We start from the raw sequence: 18,062 nt of genomic DNA, 5'->3' as shown, positions 1-18,062 counted from the left end.
ACTGTACTCTGCCCATCACAGTTACAGATACGGCAATATAGAGACCATCAGCCGGCTCCATCTGCGCCACTGCAGCGCACGGGGCCAGGAAACGCTCGCTCAGGGCTGCTTCTTACCTGTCCAGAGAGCCGTAGGAAATGCCTGCTGAACTCTTCCTTGTTCATCTGCAGCTCACTCTCCTGCAGGAATACAACACCTGTCAGTGCTATAATTAACAGTACTGTAATAAGGACCTGTATGATGGTTCTGATCACACTTATAACAGTATTGGATAACGTACCTGGAAGACCTGCCCTCTCACTTTCACCTCACAGTCAACCTCCCTGAGGACAGACAGAAACCACCAAGGTGAGCACTGAGGTGTACAGGGACAGCAGCAAATAACCCAGATATTGCCTAGAGCTATCATGGCAGCTTTCAGTTAAGGTTATAAATGGCCCGAGGTATATTTACTAAGGTGCGTGCTTATAGAAGTGGAGATGTTGCCCATAGCAACCAATCAGATTATACTTATTTATCTAGCACCTTCTAGAAGATAAGATCTAGAATCTGATTGATTGGTTGCTATGGGCAACATCTCCACTTTTATAAACCTGCACCTTAGTAAATGTACCCCCTAGTTGGGTGTGGCTCATAAGCCAGCCCCTGCATAGAGGTTCCCCTCTGTGTCTAGGAGGTGACTGCAGTGTAATGGTGAGCTAGGCTTATACCTTAGAATGCTGCAAGCTTAAATGTTTGGATCAAAATATGCTAAAATCCCCTCCTTTATTTCCTAGATACACACAGATTTGCGGCATATTATGTTAGCGCTGATAGCAAATGTCTTTCTGCTTTGTATACATATATGGCCACGCTGCTGGTACCACGTACAATATGGGTAAAACCGAGCGCGGGCATATTTCTTTTCTATTTTGAGATAAATGTGTGTAATTGAGCGCTGCCTCACGTGAGTGTGTTCTCTGTCTCTGTGAAGACCCTCAGGGTAAAGGAAGACTCCTCATGGGGCATGTAGGTGGTGGGGATGATCAGGTACTGTCCGGGGGGCAGCTCATAGCGGGCAGTGACATCTCGCTTGGCCACATATGGTGTAAGGATCATGGGGATCAGACCGGAGGCAGTTTCCATCCTCTGAGACACTGAGGACATGGGGCTGAACTAAGAGAGACAAAAATTCCAACAGCCAGTACGTTACAGATGATCATAGAGTATACTGGCAGCCCATGCATTAAACACTAGTAGGGATGGGACAATCATAGGGTACACTGGCAGCCCATGCATTAAACACTAGTAGGGATCAGACATTCAGAGTACACTGAAAGTCCATGAACCATACACAAGTAGGGATCAGACAATCATCAGGTACACTGACATAGCATGCAGTGTACACTAGCAGGGATCAGACAATCACCTAGTATACTGAGCGACTATGCAAAGTACACTAGTAGGGATCAATTATCCTGTACACTGACAAACCATGCAGAGTACTGTACACTGGTAGGGATCAGACAATCATTCTGTACACTGACAGACCATGCAGAGAACACTAGTAGGGATCAGATAATCATCCGGTACACTGACAGACCGTGCAGAGAACACTAGTAGGGATCAGATAATCATCCGGTACACTGACAGACCGTGCAGAGAACACTAGTAGGGATCAGATAATCATCCGGTACACTGACAGACCGTGCAGAGAACACTAGTAGGGATCAGATAATCATCCGGTACACTGACAGACCGTGCAGAGACCACTAGTAGGGATCAGATAATCATCCGGTACACTGACAGACCGTGCAGAGAACACTAGTAGGGATCAGATAATCATCCGGTACACTGACAGACCGTGTAGAGAACACTAGTAGGGATCAGATAATCATCCGGTACACTGACAGACCGTGCAGAGAACACTAGTAGGGATCAGATAATCATCCGGTACACTGACAGACCGTGCAGAGAACACTAGTAGGGATCAGATAATCATCCGGTACACTGACAGACCGTGCAGAGAACACTAGTAGGGATCAGATAATCATCCGGTACACTGACAGACCGTGCAGAGAACACTAGTAGGGATCAGATAATCATCCGGTACACTGACAGACCGTGCAGAGAACACTAGTAGGGATCAGATAATCATCCGGTACACTGACAGACCGTGCAGAGAACACTAGTAGGGATCAGATAATCATCCGGTACACTGACAGACCGTGCAGAGAACACTAGTAGGGATCAGATAATCATCCGGTACACTGACAGACCGTGCAGAGAACACTAGTAGGGATCAGATAATCATCCGGTACACTGACAGACCGTGCAGAGAACACTAGTAGGGATCAGATAATCATCCGGTACACTGACAGACCGTGCAGAGAACACTAGTAGGGATCAGATAATCATCCGGTACACTGACAGACCGTGCAGAGAACACTAGTAGGGATCAGATAATCATCCGGTACACTGACAGACCGTGCAGAGAACACTAGTAGGGATCAGATAATCACCTAGAGCCTAAGTCAGATCTGATCGTTGCTGTGTGTTTTCGCACAGCGGGTGATCAGATCCTAATTGCGCATGCACATCGGACAACAACGGGCAACGCCGATCAGCGACGGGACGGTGCAAAAAATCAGATCGCACGGGCGTTCGCAAGGTGAATGACAGGAAGAGGCCATTTGTGGGTGGCAACTGAGCGTTCACAGAGAGTGTCCGGAAAAACTCAGGCGTTACCAAGCGTTTTCATGGAGTGTGTCTGACATCAGCTCCGGCCCCGATCAGCCTGATGTGATCGCACTGTAGGAGTAAGTCCTGGGCTGCGCACACACTGCACAAAGTGGATTTTTGCAGCTTAGCTACACGTGATCGTGCACGTGTACGGCGAATTTACACTCCCCCTGGTGGCGGCGACTATCCGAACGCAGGACAGCGATCAGATCTGAATTAGGCCCCTAGTACACAAAGATTATAAAGTGTAGACTATCCGGGATCAGACAATCACACAATACTCTGACAGACCATACAGTGCACACTAATAGGGATCAGACAATCACACAATACTCTGACAGACCATACAGTGCACACTAATAGGGATCAGACAATCATCCGGTACACTGACAGACCATGCAATGGTAATCAAAAAAATGGATTACACAAATAAACCATGCAGTGCACATTACTAGTAATTACACAATCATCGAGAACACATGAAAAGTACTAGCCACTCACTTCACATTAATTGTGGTCATTTGATACAGAGTACACTAACGGACCATATATGATGGTAATGGAGGTCAGAGAAATGCTGTGTACATGGACAGACAAGACATAAGGGGGATAAACCGTGGTAGAGTAGTCCTCTGGTAGACATCTTAGTACTGGACTAAATGGTTCACCTGTTTTGCCACCTGCAATAGAATAATATTTGCATAAAGACTAGATTTGGGTAATATGACAGGAGAACATAGGAGGGCGTCATATTAGAGTACAAATGTCATTATCCATCAACCTCAATATGTATCTCTCAGCAACACTCCACCTTGTAGACCTCAAAGCCGATAGCCAGGAAGTCCCTCCCGATGGCTCTGTCCTTCCGTCCTTCCTTCTGTATGAGAGAAGCCAGTAGGGTGCAGAAATGTTCCTCATCCTTCCCTTCTATAGTCACCAAGAACTGAGGGTTGGTCCAGAACGAGCCTGTAAGGATAAAATAATATAGGTATGAAACACATAGCGGCTTATTTATGAAAAAATATTTGTGGGATATTACCTGAAAAAACATTTAACATCCCCTGGATGTATGTAGGGATGACTGTAGCAGATGCCAGAGATATCTGCTGCGGCCCCTAATTTTCCACTGCATAAGCAGCCCCCAAAGATTTCTGTGGGGGCTTCTAAAATGTTGAAAATAACAAGCTATGGAATCCTTGGCCCTGGTAGCTAACACCATCTTTATGAGGTACATTTACTAAGATGGGAGTTCTATTTAAGATGGGATGCTGCCCGTAGCAACCAGATTATACTTCTCATTTATCCGGCACCTTCTAGAACATAATACCTGGAATCTAACTGTTGCTATGGGCAACATCCCATCTTAAATGCCAGATGATAAAAAAGTATATGTCCTGTTATTGCCCTGTCATAGTCATTTATAATGTGTGTGTTTCATGCTAAATTATATGCAAGGCATTTCCACCACTTCTAGGAGGTAGATACATTTATCAAAGTGTGTAGAAGAAATACAAAGATATATTGGGTGCTAGGTAACGCACATAATAACAGATGTACTAGGGCATTAAGGCACCATGGGCTGGCTTTGCTCCCCCCTCCCCATCGCCCCGCACAATATCATAGAAGATGGGGACAAGACCAGGCAGCTGAGTGTGGGGAAGGTCCTACAGTATGTACACACCAGACAGCTCTTAGGTGGGATTCCAGGCTGTAAGTCAAATACAGGTGCCACCCCCTCAGCCCTGCGCCCTGGGTGGTAGCACCACTTACACAATCTCAGGGGCAGATTTATCAATGAGTTTTAGCATACGCAACTACTTTTTAAACTCATTGATAAATGGTGCTCCAGCCAATCAGCTCCCAACTGTCAAACACAGCACTAGCTGACTGGCTAGAGCACCATTTATCACATACAACAAGCTTTAAAACTCATTGCATATGATAAAACTGGTTTAGAAATCAGCCCCATAGTTACGGCCTTGGATGTGTAAATTATATAAAGTGTGCATGATAGACAGTTTCTCACCTCTGTTATTTCGGCAGCCTCCGGCGTTGTGCCCTCTCACCCATCTCCCATGGAAAGAGCTGGCATTCCATGAATGGGGAGCATCAGTACCAGCTGAGTCCGGGGACAAATTACAGATTTCCAGGGTGTCAAAGTAGCGCAAAACATCATCCATCTGCATCCTAAATGAGAGTTTATCCAGCTGTCAGTCTTCAGCTAAGACTACACCACACAGCTAGTCTATTTTGTCAAAATGTAAAGTCTCACCAGAATTCACCATCTTCACCACTCACATGGAGTTTCTCCAAAAGTGCATTGTCCAGTAGTGACCACATGGGGGAGCTATAAGCAAAGTGAAACCATACCTGGTCACTAAAAACGATGACTTGCAACATAATATAATTATTATTATCATCTGCATTTTGTAAATAAGCATGTGGTTAAGTTGTTTGTTTTTAACGTAATTGTCTGCCTAGTGACATCTGGCCTGCGGCAGACTTCGTACTCACACATTCACCATCTACATGCATTTATCTCATCCTCCCTTCCATTTCTTCCCCATCATCAGTGGTGCCGAGAAGGGGAGGGGAGGGGAGGGGGGGGGGGGGGGCTGCAGGTACTATTTACTCGGGCCCAGGTCTGATGGAGTGGCCCAGCGGGGGCTCAAGTTCCCTCCCCGTTACCTGGCAGCAGTAGCTGCAACCCTTCTCCTCATTCCCGCACATGCTGCAATGTGGCCAGGGAGGCACTTAAAGTACTATTTTTTCTGTATTATGTTCTAAGTGTGCAGGGCGACGCCTCCTGATAAGTACCTGAGCCCAGCCATCTTCTCTACTGCCCTGCCCATCATGCTTAGCGTAAAGACTGGGGGTGTCATTCAGATCTGATCGCTGGGCTGCGTTTTTTGCTGCCCTGCGATCAGATAGTCACCTCCTAAAGGGGAAGGGGAAAAGCCTGTGCAAGTGCGCGATCGCTTCGTTAGCAGAGCTGCACAAAAGTCAGTTTGTGTAGTCTCTGTGCAGCCCAGGATTTACTCAGCTGCTGCGATTGAATCCTGCCGATCGGGGCCGGAGCCGACGTCAGACACCCTCTCTCAAAACTGGATACTCCCGGAAAACGGTCAGTTGCCACCCACAAACGGCCTCTTCCTGCCAATCTCCTTGCAAACACCTATGCGACTGGATCCTTCGCACCATCCCGTTGCAGGGCGCTGATCCCTGTAGCAGTCGTCCATCGCGTCAGCACAGTGCGGCTCAGACGCATGTGCAGTTTAGATTTGATCGCATGTGAAAACACACAGCAGCGATCAGATCTGAATTACCACCCTGGGAGAGCAGAGGGCGCTAGACAATCTGAATACTCATGAGACGAACAAACCGTTTCCCAAACTATTACAGTTCAGGTTTTAAGAATATCTATGCTTGAGCACAGGTGAATTTGTACATTAGTCATTTTCAATTAGCTATTTCTGCTCAAGCCTGGATACCCTTAAAACCTGGGCTGTTAGAGAAGATGTGAATCCTGAGTTTGGGATACACTGATATACTGACGCAGCAGTTACATTGTGTCTGTAAAGTACTGTGTAATAATACAACGTGATAGGCAGCTACATACAACTAGGTTTAGATTTCTACTTTGTGGATACAACGTTGGAGGTCACTACAGAAGGAAGCCCCTTCCTGCTGCAGCTACTGTACGCTGGCGAGTTTGAATGTTGTTTTTCAGAATTATGTCCCCAGGAAATGAATAGTGCGGTCTGCAGATTCTCTGTGGGTTCAGTTATATCAGTAAAATACAGTAATAATAAGTGGATGAGTTTATTTCCCTGGACACTCACTTGTCACTCCATCGCCCATTCCACTCCACTCTCCCCCATGGATTCCGCAGCCGCAGCAGTGGGATTCTGCGCCCATTATACTCCACCTGTCAAACGTCACAATAGAAAAGCTCCCCAGCGTTAGTGCCTTGGATTTTCACTTTTGTTACTTGTTATTACTATAATCTCTTCTATACAGGTTACAGGCTACTGAGGGGCATAGCCATTGTTTTTCCCCGTGGAGGCAGGTAGCAGGCAGCCATGAGGTGGCAGGTGACAGACAGACGCGAAGAGAGGTGGCAGGTGAGAGACAGACACGAGGAGAGGAAGCAGGTGAGAGACAGACACGAGGAGAGGTGGCAGGTGACAGACAGACACGAGGAGAGGAGGCAGGTGACAGACAGACACGAGGAGAGGAGGCAGGTGACAGACAGACACGAGGAGAGGAGGCAGGTGAGAGACAGACATGAGGAGAGGAGGCAGGTGACAGACAGACATGAGGAGAGGAGGCAGGTGACAGACACACACGAGGAGAGGAGGCAGATGACAGAAAGACATGAGGAGAGGAGGCAGGTGACAGACACGATGAGAGGAGGCAGGTGACAGACAGACATAAGGGGAGGAGGCAAGTGACAGACAGACATGAGGAGAGGAGGCAGATGACAGACAGACATGAGGAGAGGAGACATGTGACAGACACGAGGAGAGGAGACAGGTGACAGACACGAAGAGAGGAGGCAGGTGACAGACACAAAGAGAGGAGGCAGGTGACAGACAGACATAAGGGGAGGAGGCAGGTGACAGACACACACGAGGAGAGGAGGCAGGTGACAGACAGATATGAAGAGAGGAGGCAGGTGACAGACAAGGAGAGGAGGCAGGTGACAGACAGACATGAGGAGAGGAGGCAGATGACAGACAGACATGAGGAGAGGAGACAGGTGACAGACACACACGAGGAGAGGAGGCAGGTGACAGACAGACATAAGGGGAGGAGGCAAGTGACAGACAGACATGAGGAGGTAGGTGACAGACAGACATTAGGAGAGAAGTCAGGTGACAGACAGACATGAGGAGAGGAGGCAGGTGACAGACAGACATGAGGAGAGGAGGCAGGTGACAGACACGAAGAGAGGAGGCAGGTGACAGACACGAAGAGAGGAGGCAAGTGACAGACAGACGAGGAGAGGAGGAAGATGACAGACATAAGGGGAGGAGGCAAGTGACAGACAGACAGACATGAGGAGACAGGTGACAGACAGACATGAGGAGAGGAGGCAGGTGACAGTCAGACACGAGGAGAGGAGGCAGGTGACAGTCAGACACGAGGAGAGGAGGCAGGTGACAGTCAGACACGAGGAGAGGAGGCAGGTGACAGACAGACATGAGGAGAGGAGGCAGGTGACAGACCGACACGAGGAGGCAGGTGACAGACAGACACGAGGAGAGGAGATGAGACAGGTGAGAGACAGACATGAAGAGAGAAGGCAGGTGACAGACACAAGGAGAGGAGGCAGGTGACAGACATGAAGAGAAGAGACAGGTGACAGACACGAGGAGAGGAGACAGGTGACAGACAGACACGAGGAGAGGAGACAGGTGACAGACAGACATGAGGAGAGGAGGCAGGTGACAGACAGACATGAGGAGAGGAGGCAGGTGACAGACAGACATGAAGAGAGGAGGCAGGTGACAGACACATACGAGGAGAAGAGGCAGGTGAGAGACAGACATGAAGAGAGGAGGCAGGTGACAGACAGACATGAGGAGAGGAGGCAGGTGACAGACACACACACACATGGAGAGGAGGCAGGTGACAGACAGACATGAGGAGAGGAGGCAGGTGACAGACAGACATGAGGAGAGGAGGCAGGTGACAGACAGACACGAGGAGGCAGGTGACAGACAGACACGAGGAGAGGAGATGAGACAGGTGAGAGACAGACATGAAGAGAGAAGGCAGGTGACAGACACAAGGAGAGGAGGCAGGTGACAGACATGAAGAGAAGAGACAGGTGACAGACAGACACGAGGAGAGGAGACAGGTGACAGACAGACACGAGGAGAGGAGGCAGGTGACAGACAGACATGAGGAGGCAGGTGACAGACAGACAGGAGGAGAGGAGGCAGGTGACAGACAGACATGAGGAGAGGAGGCAGGTGACAGACAGACACGAGGAGGCAGGTGACAGACAGACACGAGGAGAGGAGATGAGACAGGTGAGAGACAGACATGAAGAGAGAAGGCAGGTGACAGACACAAGGAGAGGAGGCAGGTGACAGACATGAAGAGAAGAGACAGGTGACAGACAGACATGAGGAGAGGAGACAGGTGACAGACAGACACGAGGAGAGGAGGCAGGTGACAGACAGACACGAGGAGAGGAGGCAGGTGACAGACGCACACAAGGAGAAGAGGCAGGTGACAGACAGACATGAAGAGAGGAGGCAGGTGACAGACACAAGGAGAGGAGGCAGGTGACAGACACAAGGAGAGGAGGCAGGTGACAGACACAAGGAGAGGAGGCAGGTGACAGACACAAGGAGAGGAGGCAGGTGACAGACACAAGGAGAGGAGGCAGGTGACAGACACAAGGAGAGGAGGCAGGTGACAGACACAAGGAGAGGAGGCAGGTGACAGACAGACATAAGGGGAGGAGGCAAGTGACAGACAGACAGACATGAGGAGAGGAGGCAGATGACAGACAGAGATGAGGAGAGGAGACAGGTGACAGACACACACGAGGAGAGGAGGCAGGTGACAGACAGACATAAGGGGAGGAGGCAAGTGACAGACAGACATGAGGAGGTAGGTGACAGACAGACATTAGGAGAGAAGTCAGGTGACAGACAGACATGAGGAGAGGAGGCAGGTGACAGACAGACATGAGGAGAGGAGGCAGGTGACAGACACGAAGAGAGGAGGCAGGTGACAGACACGAAGAGAGGAGGCAAGTGACAGACAGACGAGGAGAGGAGGAAGATGACAGATATAAGGGGAGGAGGCAAGTGACAGACAGACAGACATGAGGAGGCAGGTGACAGACAGACATGAGGAGAGGAGGCAGGTGACAGTCAGACACGAGAAGAGGAGGCAGGTGACAGACAGACATGAGGAGAGGAGGCAGGTGACAGACAGACACGAGGAGAGGAGGCAGGTGACAGACAGACATGAGGAGAGGAGGCAGGTGACAGACAGACATGAGGAGAGGAGGCAGGTGACAGACAGACACGAGGAGGCAGGTGACAGACAAACACGAGGAGAGGAGATGAGACAGGTGAGAGACAGACATGAAGAGAGAAGGCAGGTGACAGACATGAGGAGAGGAGGCAGGTGACAGACATGAAGAGAAGAGACAGGTGACAGACACGAGGAGAGGAGACAGGTGACAGACAGACACGAGGAGAGGAGACAGGTAACAGACAGACATGAGGAGAGGAGGCAGGTGACAGACAGACACGAGGAGAGGAGGCAGGTGACAGACACACACGAGGAGAAGAGGCAGGTGACAGACAGACATGAAGAGAGGAGGCAGGTGACAGACAGATGAGGAGAAGAGGCAGGTGACAGACACACACGAGGAGAGGAGGCAGGTGACAGACACAAGGAGAGGAGGCAGGTGACAGACACAAGGAGAGGAGGCAGGTGACAGACAGACATGAGGAGAGGAGGCAGATGACAGACAGACATGAGGAGAGGAGGCAGATGACAGACACACACGAGGAGAGGAGGCAGGTGACAGACAGACATAAGGGGAGGAGGCAAGTGACAGACAGACATGAGGAGGCAGGTGACAGACAGACATGAGGAGAGAAGTCAGGTGACAGACAGACATGAGGAGAGAAGGCAGGTGACAGACAGACATGAGGAGAGGAGGCAGGTGACAGAAGGACACAAAGAGAGGAGGCAGGTGACAGACATACATGAGGAGAGGAGGCAGGTGAAAGACAAACATGAGAAGAGGAGGCAGGTGACAGACAGATATGAAGAGAGGAGGCAGGTGACAGACAGACGAGGAGAGGAGGAAGATGACAGACATAAGGGGAGGAGGCAAGTGACAGACAGACACGAGGAGGCAGGTGACAGACAGACATGAATAGAGGAGGCAGGTGACAGACAGACATAAGGAGAGGAGGCAGATGACAGACACACACGAGGAGAGGAGGCAAGTGACAGACAGACATGAGGAGGCAGGTGACAGACAGACATGAGGAGAGGAGGCAGGTGACAGACAGACATGAAGAGAGGAGGCAGGTGACAGACAGACATGAAGAGAGGAGGCAGGTGACAGACACACACGAGGAGAAGAGGCAGGTGAGAGACAGACATGAAGAGAGGAGGCAGGTGACAGACAGACATGAAGAGAGGAGGCAGGTGACAGACAGACATGAAGAGAGGAGGCAGGTGACAGACAGACATGAGGCAGGTGACAGACAGACGAGGAGAGGAGGAAGATGACAGACACACACGAGGAGAGGAGGCAGGTGAGAGACAGACATAAGGGTAGGAGGCAAGTGACAGACAGACAGACATGAGGAGGCAGGTGACAGACAGACATGAGGAGAGGAGGCAGGTGACAGACAGACATGAGGAGAGGAGGCAGGTGACAGACAGACATGAGGAGAGGAGGCAGGTGACAGACAGACACGAGGAGGCAGGTGACAGACAGACACGAGGAGAGGAGATGAGACAGGTGAGAGACAGACATGAAGAGAGAAGGCAGGTGACAGACACAAGGAGAGGAGGCAGGTGACAGACATGAAGAGAAGAGACAGGTGACAGACAGACACGAGGAGAGGAGACAGGTGACAGACACGAGGAGAGGAGACAGGTGACAGACAGACACGAGGAGAGGAGGCAGGTGACAGACAGACACGAGGAGAGGAGGCAGGTGACAGACACACACGAGGAGAAGAGGCAGGTGACAGACAGACATGAGGAGAGGAGGCAGGTGACAGACAGACATAAGGAGAGGAGGTAGATGACAGACACACACGAGGAGAGGAGGCAGGTGACAGACAGACATAAGGGGAGGAGGCAAGTGACAGACAGACATGAGGAGGCAGGTGACAGACAGACATGAGGAGAGGAGGCAGGTGACAGACAGACATGAGGAGAGGTGGCAGGTGACAGACAGACATGAGGAGAGGAGGCAAGTGACAGACAGACATTAGGAGAGAAGTCAGGTGACAGACAGACATGAGGAGAGAAGGCAGGTGACAGACAGACATGAGGAGAGGAGGCAGGTGACAGACAGACATGAGGAGAGGAGGCAGGTGACAGACAGACGAGGAGAGGAGGATGACAGACATAAGGGGAGGAGGCAAGTGACAGACAGACATGAGGAGGCAGGTGACAGACAGACATGAGGAGAGGAGGCAGGTGACAGACAGACATGAGGAGAGGAGGCAGGTGACAGACAGACACAAGGAGGCAGGTGACAGACAGACACGAGGAGAGGAGATGAGACAGGTGAGAGACAGACATGAAGAGAGAAGGCAGGTGACAGACACAAGGAGAGGAGGCAGGTGACAGACATGAAGAGAAGAGACAGGTGACAGACACGAGGAGAGGAGACAGGTGACAGACAGACACAAGGAGAGGAGGCAGGTGACAGACCTGAAGAGAAGAGACAGGTGACAGACAGACACGAGGAGAGGAGACAGGTGACAGACAGACATGAGGAGAGGAGGCAGGTGACAGACAGACACGAGGAGAGGAGGCAGGTGACAGACAGACACGAGGAGAGGAGGCAGGTGACAGACACACACGAGGAGAAGAGGCAGGTGACAGACAGACATGAAGAGAGGAGGCAGGTGAAAGACAGATGAGGAGAAGAGGCAGGTGACAGACACACACGAGGAGAGGAGGCAGGTGACAGACACAAGGAGAGGAGGCAGGTGACAGACACAAGGAGAGGAGGCAGGTGACAGACAGACGAGGAGAGGAGGCAGATGACAGACACACACGAGGAGAGGAGGCAAGTGACAGACAGACATGAGGAGGCAGGTGACAGACAGACATGAGGAGAGAAGGCAGGTGACAGACAGACATGAGGAGAGGAGGCAGGTGACAGAAGGACACAAAGAGAGGAGGCAGGTGACAGACATACATGAGGAGAGGAGGCAGGTGAAAGACACACACGAGGAGAAGAGGCAGGTGACAGACAGACATGAAGAGAGGAGGCAGGTGACAGACAGATGAGGAGAAGAGGCAGGTGACAGACACACACGAGGAGAGGAGGCAGGTGACAGACACAAGGAGAGGAGGCAGGTGACAGACACAAGGAGAGGAGGCAGGTGACAGACACAAGGAGAGGAGGCAGGTGACAGACAGACGAGGAGAGGAGGCAGATGACAGACACACACGAGGAGAGGAGGCAAGTGACAGACAGACATGAGGAGGCAGGTGACAGACAGACATGAGGAGAGAAGGCAGGTGACAGACAGACATGAGGAGAGGAGGCAGGTGACAGAAGGACACAAAGAGAGGAGGCAGGTGACAGACAGACATGAAGAGAGGAGGCAGGTGACAGACAGATATGAAGAGAGGAGGCAGGTGACAGACACGAAGAGAGGAGGCAAGTGACAGACAGACGAGGAGAGGAGGAAGATGACAGACATAAGGGGAGGAGGCAAGTGACAGACAGACATGAGGAGGCAGGTGACAGACAGACATGAGTAGAGGAGGCAGGTGACAGACAGACACGAGGAGAGGAGGCAGGTGACAGACAGACATGAAGAGAGGAGGCAGGTGACAGACACACATGAGGAGAAGAGGCAGGTGAGAGACAGACATGAAGAGAGGAGGCAGGTGACAGACAGACATGGAGAGGAGGCAGGTGACAGACAGACATGAGGAGAGGAGGCAGGTGACAGACAGACGAGGAGAGGAGGAAGATGACAGACACACATGAGGAGAGGAGGCAGGTGAGAGACAGACATGAGGAGAGGAGGCAGGTGACAGACAGACACGAGGAGAGGAGGCAGGTGACAGACAGACATGAGGAGAAGAGGCAGGTGACAGACAGACATGAGGAGAGGAGGCAGGTGACAGACAGACATTAGGAGAGAAGTCAGGTGACAGACAGACATGAGGAGAGAAGGCAGGTGACAGACAGACATAAGGGGAGGAGGCAAGTGACAGACAGACATGAGGAGGCAGGTGACAGACAGACATGAGGAGAGGAGGCAGGTGACAGACAGACATTAGGAGAGAAGTCAGGTGACAGACAGACATGATGAGAGAAGGCAGGTGACAGACAGACATGAGGAGAGGAGGCAGGTGACAGACAGACATGAGGAGAGGAGGCAGGTGACAGACAGACATGAGGAGAGGAGGCAGGTGACAGACAGACATTAGGAGAGAAGTCAGGTGACAGACAGACATGAGGAGAGAAGGCAGGTGACAGACAGACATGAGGAGAGGAGGCAGGTGACAGACCGACACGAGGAGGCAGGTGAGAGACAGACACGAGGAGAGGAGATGAGACAGGTGAGAGACAGACATGAAGAGAGAAGGCAGGTGACAGACACAAGGAGAGGAGGCAGGTGACAGACATGAAGAGAAGAGACAGGTGACAGACAGACACGAGGAGAGGAGACAGGTGACAGACACGAGGAGAGGAGACAGGTGACAGACACGAGGAGAGGAGGCAGGTGACAGACAGACACGAGGAGAGGAGGCAGGTGACGGACAGACACGAGGAGAGGAGGCAGGTGACAGACACACACGAGGAGAAGAGACAGGTGACAGACAGACATGAAGAGAGGAGGCAGGTGACAGACAGACATGAGGAGAGGAGACAGGTGACAGACAGACACGAGGAGAGGAGACAGGTGACAGACAGACACGAGGAGAGGAGGCAGGTGACAGACAGACACGAGGAGAGGAGGCAGGTGACAGACAGACATGAGGAGAGGAGGCAGGTGACAGACAGACATGAGGAGAGGAGGCAGGTGACAGACAGACATGAGGAGAGGAGGCAGGTGACAGACAGACATGAGGAGAGTAGGCAGGTGACAGACAGACATGAGGAGAGGAGGCAGGTGACAGACAGACATGAGGAGAGGAGGCAGGTGACAGACAGACATGAGGAGAGGAGGCAGGTGACAGACAGACATGAGGAGAGGAGGCAGGTGACAGACAGACATGAGGAGAGGAGGCAGGTGACAGACACACACGAGGAGAAGAGGCAGGTGACAGACAGACATGAAGAGAGGAGGCAGGTGACAGACAGATGAGGAGAAGAGGCAGGTGACAGACACACACGAGGAGAGGAGGCAGGTGACAGACACAAGGAGAGGAGGCAGGTGACAGACACAAGGAGAGGAGGCAGGTGACAGACACGAAGAGAGGAGGCAGGTGACAGACAGACGAGGAGAGGAGGCAGATGACAGACAGACATGAGGAGAGGAGGCAGATGACAGACAGACATAAGGGGAGGAGGCAAGTGACAGACAGACATAAGGAGGCAGGTGACAGACAGACATGAGGAGAGGAGGCAGGTGACAGACAGACACGAGGAGAGGAGACAGGTGACAGACAGACATGAGGAGAGGAGGCATGTGACAGACAGACATGAGGAGAGGAGGCAGATGACAGACACACACGAGGAGAGGAGGCAGGTGACTGACAGACATAAGGGGAGGAGGCAAGTGACAGACAGACATGAGGAGGCAGGTGACAGACAGACATTAGGAGAGAAGTCAGGTGACAGACAGACATGAGGAGAGAAGGCAGGTGACAGACAGACATGAGGAGAGGAGGCAGGTGACAGACAGACATGAGGAGAGGTGGCAGGTGACAGACATACATGAGGAGAGGAGGCAGGTGAAAGACAAACATGAGAAGAGGAGGCAGGTGACAGACAGATATGAAGAGAGGAGGCAGGTGACAGACAAGGAGAGGAGGCAGGTGACAGACACGAAGAGAGGAGGCAAGTGACAGACAGACGAGGAGAGGAGGAAGATGACAGACAGACATGAGGAGAGGAGGCAGATGACAGACAGACATAAGGCGAGGAGGCAAGTGACAGACAGACATGAGGAGAGGAGGCAGATGACAGACAGACATGAGGAGAGGAGACAGGTGACAGACATAAGGCGAGGAGGCAAGTGACAGACAGACATGAGGAGAGGAGGCAGATGACAGACAGACATGAGGAGAGGAGACAGGTGACAGACAGACATAAGGAGAGGAGACAGGTGACAGACACGAAGAGAGGAGGCAGGTGACAGACAGACATGAGGAGAGGAGGCAGGTGACAGACACACACGAGGAGAGGAGGCAGGTGAGAGACAGACATGAAGAGAGGAGGCAGGTGACAGACAGGCATGAGGAGAGGAGGCAGGTGACAGACAGACGAGGAGAAGAGGCAGGTGACAGACACGAGGAGAGGAGGCAGGTGAGAGACAGACATGAAGAGAGGAGGCAGGTGACAGACACAAGGAGAGGAGGCAGGTGACAGACACAAGGAGAGGAGGCAGGTGACAGACACAAGGAGAGGAGGCAGGTGACAGACACGAAGAGAGGAGGCAGGTGACAGACACACACGAGGAGAGGAGGCAGGTGACAGACAGACATGAAGAGAGGAGGCAGGTGACAGACACAAGGAGAGGAGGCAGGTGACAGACACGAAGAGAGGAGGCAAGTGACAGACAGACGAGGAGAGGAGGAAGATGACAGACACGAAGAGAGGAGGCAGGTGAGAGACAGACATGAGGAGAGGAGGCAGATGACAGACACACACGAGGAGAGGAGGCAGGTGACAGACAGACATAAGGGGAGGAGGCAAGTGACAGACAGACAGACATGAGGAGGCAGGTGACAGACACACACGAGGAGAGGAGGCAGGTGACAGATAGACATAAGGGGAGGAGGCAAGTGACAGACAGACATGAGGAGGCAGGTGACAGACAGACATGAGGAGAGGAGGCAGGTGACAGACAGACGAGGAGAAGAGGCAGGTGACAGACACACACGAGGAGAAGAGGCAGGTGACAGACAGACATGAAGAGAGGAGGAAGATGACAGACACACACAAGGAGAGGAGGCAGGTGACAGACAGACATAAGGGGAGGAGGCAGGTGACAGACAGACATGAGGAGAGGAGGCAGGTGACAGACACAAGGAGAGGAGGCAGGTGACAGACACAAGGAGAGGAGGCAGGTGACAGACAGACATGAGGAGAGGAGGCAGATGACAGACAGACATGAGGAGAGGAGGCAGATGACAGACACACACGAGGAGAGGAGGCAGGTGACAGACAGACATAAGGGGAGGAGGCAAGTGACAGACAGACATGAGGAGGCAGGTGACAGACAGACATGAGGAGAGAAGTCAGGTGACAGACAGACATGAGGAGAGAAGGCAGGTGACAGACAGACATGAGGAGAGGAGGCAGGTGACAGAAGGACACAAAGAGAGGAGGCAGGTGACAGACATACATGAGGAGAGGAGGCAGGTGAAAGACAAACATGAGAAGAGGAGGCAGGTGACAGACAGATATGAAGAGAGGAGGCAGGTGACAGACAGACGAGGAGAGGAGGAAGATGACAGACATAAGGGGAGGAGGCAAGTGACAGACAGACATGAGGAGGCAGGTGACAGACAGACATGAAGAGAGGAGGCAGGTGACAGACAGACATAAGGAGAGGAGGCAGATGACAGACACACACGAGGAGAGGAGGCAGGTGATAGACAGACATAAGGGGAGGAGGCAAGTGACAGACAGACATGAGGAGGCAGGTGACAGACAGACATGAGGAGAGGAGGCAGGTGACAGACAGACATGAAGAGAGGAGGCAGGTGACAGACAGACATGAAGAGAGGAGGCAGGTGACAGACACACACGAGGAGAAGAGGCAGGTGAGAGACAGACATGAAGAGAGGAGGCAGGTGACAGACAGACATGAAGAGAGGAGGCAGGTGACAGACAGACATGAAGAGAGGAGGCAGGTGACAGACAGACATGAGGAGAGGAGGCAGGTGACAGACAGACGAGGAGAGGAGGAAGATGACAGACACACACGAGGAGAGGAGGCAGGTGAGAGACAGACATAAGGGTAGGAGGCAAGTGACAGACAGACAGACATGAGGAGGCAGGTGACAGACAGACATGAGGAGAGGAGGCAGGTGACAGACAGACATGAGGAGAGGAGGCAGGTGACAGACAGACACCAGGAGGCAGGTGACAGACAGACACGAGGAGAGGAGATGAGACAGGTGAGAGACAGACATGAAGAGAGAAGGCAGGTGACAGACACAAGGAGAGGAGGCAGGTGACAGACACGAGGAGAGGAGACAGGTGACAGACAGACACGAGGAGAGGAGGCAGGTGACAGACAGACACGAGGAGAGGAGGCAGGTGACAGACACACACGAGGAGAAGAGGCAGGTGACAGACAGACATGAAGAGAGGAGGCAGGTGACAGACAGACATAAGGAGAGGAGGCAGATGACAGACACACACGAGGAGAGGAGGCAGGTGACAGACAGACATAAGGGGAGGAGGCAAG

General features: G+C 51.9%; 1 protein-coding gene across 1 annotated transcript in view; it reads right to left on the bottom strand.

Moving 5' to 3' along the window:
• Nucleotides 1-18,062, bottom strand: part of LOC134949352 (calpain-2 catalytic subunit-like) — a 266,498-nt gene that overhangs the window by 186,101 nt on the left and 62,335 nt on the right. The window contains exons 7-14 of the mRNA XM_063937866.1: nucleotides 6,564-6,649; nucleotides 4,994-5,068; nucleotides 4,748-4,908; nucleotides 3,533-3,687; nucleotides 3,390-3,401; nucleotides 947-1,155; nucleotides 281-323; nucleotides 117-179 (exon numbers count right to left, since the gene is read on the bottom strand). Of these exons, the coding sequence (XP_063793936.1) occupies nucleotides 117-179; nucleotides 281-323; nucleotides 947-1,155; nucleotides 3,390-3,401; nucleotides 3,533-3,687; nucleotides 4,748-4,908; nucleotides 4,994-5,068; nucleotides 6,564-6,649 (804 nt within the window). The remainder of the gene's footprint in view (nucleotides 1-116; nucleotides 180-280; nucleotides 324-946; nucleotides 1,156-3,389; nucleotides 3,402-3,532; nucleotides 3,688-4,747; nucleotides 4,909-4,993; nucleotides 5,069-6,563; nucleotides 6,650-18,062) is intronic.

Source organism: Pseudophryne corroboree, chromosome 8, assembly GCF_028390025.1.
Source record: "Pseudophryne corroboree isolate aPseCor3 chromosome 8, aPseCor3.hap2, whole genome shotgun sequence".
Taxonomy (NCBI): domain Eukaryota; kingdom Metazoa; phylum Chordata; class Amphibia; order Anura; family Myobatrachidae; genus Pseudophryne; species Pseudophryne corroboree.
Note: the sequence above shows the minus strand (reverse complement) of the source record. Positions and strands in the feature narration are given on the sequence as shown.